This window comes from Chaetura pelagica, unplaced genomic scaffold (genome assembly GCF_000747805.2).
Source record: "Chaetura pelagica isolate M959 unplaced genomic scaffold, ChaPel_1.0 scaffold804, whole genome shotgun sequence".
NCBI classification, from domain to species: Eukaryota; Metazoa; Chordata; class Aves; order Apodiformes; family Apodidae; genus Chaetura; species Chaetura pelagica.
In genome coordinates this window covers 3274-9405 of record NW_009952901.1, presented here as the reverse complement: position 1 = coordinate 9405, position 6132 = coordinate 3274, and the positions used below count along the sequence as shown (strand labels likewise).

Genomic DNA, 6132 nt, shown 5'->3' with positions numbered 1-6132 from the left:
GAGAAGGTCCTGGTGGCCAACAGGGTGACCAGGAGGCAGCAAGATGTACTGGTGGCCAAGAAAGTCCATGAGCTCCTGGGGGAATTAAGAGGAGGGTGGGCAGCAGGACAGGGAGGTTCTCCTGCCCCTCTGGTGGGGGCACCTCTGGAGAAGTGGGTCCAGTTTGGAGGTTCCCAGGTCATGAAGGCCCAGGAGCTGCTGTGGAGAGGGGACAGCAAAGGGTGGTGGGACCTGCTGGAGAGCATCTCTGGGGAGAAGGACCTTGGGGTCCTGGTGGGCAACAGGGTGACCAGGAGTCAGCAACGTGGCCTGGTGGCCAAGAAGGTCTGTGGGCTCCTGGGAGCACCAAGAAGGTGAGGGAGGTTCTCCTGCCCCTCTGGTGGGGACACGTCTGGGTCCAGTTCTGGGCTCCCCAGCACATGAAGGACAAGGAGCTGCTGGAGGGGGGACAGCAAAGGGTGGTGGGACCCAAACCAGAAAAGGTCTTTGGTGGGATCCAGAAAAGGGGGTTGGGGTCCATGAGGAGCTGTGGGTCGGGGTCCATGGGGGGCTGTGGGTTGAGGTCCATGAGGAGCTGTGGGCTGAGGTCCATGAGGGGCTGTGGGTCGGGGTCCATGGGGGGTTCTGGGATGAGGTCCATGGGGGGCTGTGGGTTGAGGTCCATGAGGAGCTGTGGGCTGAGGTCCATGAGGGGCTGTGGGTCGGGGTCCATGGGGGGTTCTGGGATGAGGTCCATGGGGGGCTGTGGGTTGAGGTCCATGAGGAGCTGTGGGCTGAGGTCCATGAGGGGCTGTGGGTCGGGGTCCATGGGGGGTTCTGGGATGAGGTCCATGGGGGGCTGTGGGTTGAGGTCCATGAGGAGCTGTGGGCTGAGGTCCATGAGGGGCTGTGGGTCGGGGTCCATGGGGGGTTCTGGGATGAGGTCCATGGGGGGCTGTGGGTTGAGGTCCATGAGGAGCTGTGGGCTGAGGTCCATGAGGGGCTGTGGGTCGGGGTCCATGGGGGGCTGTGGGTCAAGGCCCTGCTGTTCCACCTTCCAGCCACAGCTCTGAAGATGAACATGAACCTCCGGGAGCTCTACCTGGCAGACAACAAACTCAACGGGCTGCAGGACTCAGCTCAGCTTGGGAACCTCCTCAAGTTCAACTGCTACATCCAGATCCTCGACCTGAGGAACAACCACATCCTGGACTCAGGTGGGGACCCCTTCTTGTCCTGCCCCCCTTCCCAGGAGCAGGAAGGATCCACAGGGCATCTCCAAAGGATCTTAAGGGGTTGGGTTTTTCAAAGCTGGAAGAACTTCCAACACTTCCCAGGCCTGATGGTGGATTGGGGTGATGGTCCCTCAGGGTCACCTCCTTCTCCTCCTTCCCTCTGATTTTTCTTCCTCCCTGGAACCAAACAAGTCACCAAACCCAACATCAACCCAGGGGCTGGAACCAATCCCAGCCCAGCTGTCGAGCCCGGCGGGTTCCGGTGCCTGTCCCATCCACTCCTGGGCTGGGTATGGAGGAGAATGACCAGGTCGGATGTCACTGTTGCTGTTGGGTCCCACCCAACTGGGTCCCACCCAGATGAGTCCCATCCCAAGGTGCAAACACTAATTTGTCACCTCCCAGCTCAGCTGCCACGTCCCTGGCACCTTTGGGTGCTCGGAACGAGCGATGCCAGAGCTGGATGTGGCTTGTGGGGCATCTCCAGAGCTTCTGCAGTGGGGTGGAGGCCACCCCATGTCCACACACCTCTGCCTCCCTCCCCAGGATGAGGTTCCACCCTCCTCCAATTAGCTTTGTGCTAATTAATTGTCTCCACCGAGAGGTTGAATTGCTTGGGGAGTGTGATGAGTTTTGTCCACGGTCAAATGGAGGAGCTGGTGGAAGAGGTTTGGGGAGGAGGTTCTGGGGACACTTCCAGTGCTGGAGCTTGGGGTGATGAGGTCCTGGCTTGCTCCATCCCTGCCCCTGGGTGGGATGGAGGAGGCCAGGAAGGGGCTTCCAGAGGGGGGTCTAGGACAACTCTCCACCATCAACTGACCACGGGATGACTCTCCACCAGGAGATCTCTAGGCCAGGACAACTCTCCATGGATGGGCAGATGATCCTCAGGTCCCAGCCAGGCCCCTTTTTTGGTTGGGATCCCACCCAAGCCCCTGTTGGGATCCCACCCAAGCCCCTGTTGGGATCCCACCCAAGCCCCTTTTCTGGACCCTTGGTCACCTGCCCAGCCATGGGAAGTTCTTCTGGCCCAGAGAGATTCCAGTGGAGATTTGGGCAGTGGAGAGTTGTCTCTTCCCAACCCCTGGTTCTTCTCCAGGCCTGGCCTACATCTGCGAGGGGCTGAAGGAGCAGAGGAAGGGGTTGGTCACCTTGGTGCTGTGGAACAACCAACTGACCCACACAGGCATGGCCTACCTGGGCATGACCCTGGTGAGTAGATCCAGCTCCTTCATGACCCCCATGGCTGCTCCACCAGGATTGGAGATGCTCCGGGATCAACCAAACATCTTGACCTCACCAACCCATGGTGTTGAGTCAAAGAAGAACCTGTCCTTTCTCCCTTGCCCCTTCTGCTGTGTCCCTGGGGACCTCCCCATGGAATTATCTCCCCCCCCAGCCCCACACGCAGAGCCTGGAGACCTTGAACTTGGGTCACAATCCCATTGGGAACGAAGGTGTCCGGAACCTGAAGAACGGGCTGATCGGGAACCGCTCCGTCCTCCGGCTGGGCTTGGCCTCCACCAAGCTGACCTGTGAAGGTGGGTGGGACCCAAGATGTCCCCAACAACCCCCCCTACAACCTTCCCAGAAACCCCAAACTCCTCCAAACACCATCTGGAGGAGGAATCTCCTCTTGTCCCTGTGGCAGGGGCGGTGGCCGTGGCCGAATTCATCGCCGAGAGTCCCCGACTGCTCCGCCTGGACCTGCGGGAGAACGAGATCAAGACTGGGGGGCTCATGGCCTTGTCCTTGGCCCTGAAGGTCAATCACTCCCTCCTGCGCCTGGACCTGGACAGGGAGCCCAAGAAGGAGGCGGTGGGTGACTCCTGGAGATGGGTCCTGCTCCCCCTGGGTGGCCCCTGGGATGGGGATCCCACCATCTTGGTGGGTTTGAGGTGGAGCCGGTGGGGATCCCACCACCCCTGGAAGCCCATGGGGATCCCACCACCCCTGGAAGCCCATGGGGATCCCACCACCCCTGGAAGCCCATGGGGATCCCACCACCCCTGGAAGCCCATGGGGATCCCACCACCCCTGGAAGCCCATGGGGATCCCACCACCCCTGGAAGCCCATGGGGATCCCACCACCCCTGGAAGCCCATGGGGATCCCACCACCCCTGGAAGCCCATGGGGATCCCACCACCCCTGGAAGCCCATGGGGATCCCACCATCCCTGGAAGCCCATGGGGATCCCACCACCCCTGGAAGCTCATGGGGATCCCACCACCCCTGGAAGCCCATGGGGATCCCACCACCCCTGTGGCTTTGAGGTGAAGCCCGTGGGGGGGACACACACCACCCTGCTAACAGTGATGGAAACAACCACAGAACTCCTTGTTCCTGGAGATCTGCTGTGGGAAACACCCCAACCAAGCTCTGGCTTCTCCTCCCTGGCAGGTGAAGAGTTTCATCGAGACTCAGAAGGCTCTTCTGGCCGAGATCCAGAACGGCTGCAAACGCAACTTCATCCTGGCCAAGGAGAAGGAGGAGAAGGAGCAGAAGCTCCAACAATCAGCGTCCATGCCTGAGATCACCATGACTGAAGCCCTGGAGGAACCTCCAGCCCCGGATAGTGAGGCCACCACGTCTCCCCAGGAAGGGGAAGGAGCTGAGGAGACACCAAGGACCTCGGAAAATGGGGCCACGGAGCCGATGGAGGAGGAGGAGGAGGAGGATGGAGGAGACGTGTCCGACTCGGAGTCAGACACGGATGAGGAGGAGGGGTTGGAGACCAAGGATGTGGGGATGGAGACCAAGGACGTGGGGTTGGAGACCAAGGACATGGGGATGGAGACCAAGAACGTGGGGTTGGAGGAGACTGAGGACGTGGGGTCGGAGAACAAGGACTTGAGCGAAAGGTCGGAACATCCCGACGCGGCCTTGGAGAAACCGCGGGAGCGGCCGCCCCCCCTGCACCTTCCCAGGGATCCAGCCCCTTCCCAGGGGAATGAGAGGAGGATCTCGGTGTCCAGCCCTGGGAGAGGCCACAAGATCTTTGTGGTGACACGAGTGGAAAGTCTGCCCGAGCCAAGCGGCACCGCGGGACCCTCCGAGCCCCGGGAACCGGATCCCGTCCCGGCGCTCCGGGTAAACGGAGCCGTTCCCAAAGGTCCTGCTGGGGATCTGGGAATCAGCCCCCTTGATCGACAGGGATCCAATCCCCAGGGACCTGATCCCCAGGGATCTGAGCGTGCTGCCTGTGGGGGTGCAGCCCAGGACACCCCCCTTCCCAACGGCCTGAAGACGGATTTTGTCCGGGCGCTGCCGGAGGCGTCGGAAGGCGACGGGAAAACCGGGAACTGCGGCGCCGAGCACGGTGAGGGAACAGGTCTGATCCCTGGGGATCCCCAGCCATGGGGACCCTGAGCATCCCAATCCCTGAGGATCCTGAGCCCCCCAGTCCCTGAGGATCCTGAGCATCCCAATCCCTGAGGATCCACATCCAGGAGGATCCTGGGCCCCAGTCCCAGAGGATCCTGAGCCCAAATCCCTGAGGATCCTGAGCCCCCCAATCCCTGAGGGTCCCAATCCCCATGGATGATCCCAAGACCCCCCAATCCTTAAGGGTCCCAGTTCCCATGGGTGATCTCAAATCATCCCAGTCCTTGAGGGTCCCATTTCCCATAGATGATCCCAATCCCCATGGATGATCCCAAGTCCTTGAAGGTCCCAAGCCCCATGGATGATCCCAAGTCCCCCCCAGTCCCTTTTTCATCCCTGGCTTCATTCCCAATGGGACACCTATGGGTGCAGTTGCTGGGGAGGGGAGGGGGGCTTTTCCTTGGGGGTGGAATTTCATCTTGGGAGGGGGAGTGGGACAAAAAGTGGGACAAAAAGTGGGAAAAGGCCAAGGAAGAGCCTGGGTGGGGGTTCCCTTGCAGAGCTGAGCTGCTCCAAGAACGAGCAGGAGCTGGAGGAGCTGCTCCTGGAGGCCAGTCAGGACACGGGGCAAGAGCTGCTGTGACCCCCAGGTGAGCCTTGGGGACAACCTGGGGACCCTCCTTCAAGGGCTGGGGACCCCCCAGACCAAAAGAGCTTGGGTGGGATCCAAAAAAGGGTCCTTGGTGGGATCCATAAAAGGGTCTTTGGTGGGATCCAAAAAAGGGTCTTTGGTGGGATCCATAAAAGGGTCTTAGTGGGATCCAAAAAGGATCTAAGATGGGATCCAAAAGGGACGTGGTGGGAGCTGCTGTGACCCCCAGGTGAGCAGGGCTGGGCCTTGGGGACAACCTGGGGACCCCCCCTCCAGACCTGGGGACCCCCCCAGGATCCATGGACCCCCCAACCTCCTGCTCTCCTCCCCCACAGATCCCAGTGGAGCCTCCAGTGAAGCTTCATCCTCATCCCACGCGACGCTTGAGGAACCATCATCCTCGAGGTTCCTTCAAGGACTGAGGCTTCTTGGACCCCTTTTTTTCCAACCACCCTCCCTAAAACCAATTTCCCACCCTTGGGAATTTCTTCCCCAAGAGCCTCAACTTCCATGGGAACTGGGAAAAGGGGGGGGATGGGAAGGAGAAGTGGAACCAACCAACCCAAGGTTGGCTCAACCATCAGAGGTGGGCGGGAATCCCACGGGAATCCAACACTACAGGGGACAGGATGACAACGTCCCTCACTACAACCAACCAGGACAGGCCACAAATGGTTTATTTATTTTTAAAATTCCTTCTTTTTGTGGTTTTTTGGGGGGGAATTTTTGTGTTTGGTTGTTGATTTTTGGGATCTATTTATCACGGGGGGTTTGGGGGCGGGAGGGAAAACGTCGACGTGTCCGTAGGATCCACCCAGTTCTTTGGCCTCAACTCCCATGGCTGCCAGATGAAGATAAAAAAACCAACCCAAACCCACCCTAAAAACACCAAAATCAGCTTTTTTTGGAGCCCCCCCCCCTCCCCCCCATATCAACCTCCC

General features: G+C 60.0%; 1 protein-coding gene across 1 annotated transcript in view; it reads left to right on the top strand.

Annotated features, from left to right (window-relative positions):
* PPP1R37 (protein phosphatase 1, regulatory subunit 37) overlaps positions 1–5182 on the top strand; it is a 12878-nt gene extending 7696 nt beyond the window's left edge. Inside the window, exons 6-11 of the mRNA XM_009995643.1 lie at positions 1041–1196; positions 2314–2426; positions 2614–2755; positions 2866–3032; positions 3616–4534; positions 5100–5182. Coding sequence (XP_009993945.1) covers positions 1041–1196; positions 2314–2426; positions 2614–2755; positions 2866–3032; positions 3616–4534; positions 5100–5182 — 1580 coding nt within the window. The remainder of the gene's footprint in view (positions 1–1040; positions 1197–2313; positions 2427–2613; positions 2756–2865; positions 3033–3615; positions 4535–5099) is intronic.
* The last annotated feature ends 950 nt before the right edge of the window (positions 5183–6132 follow it).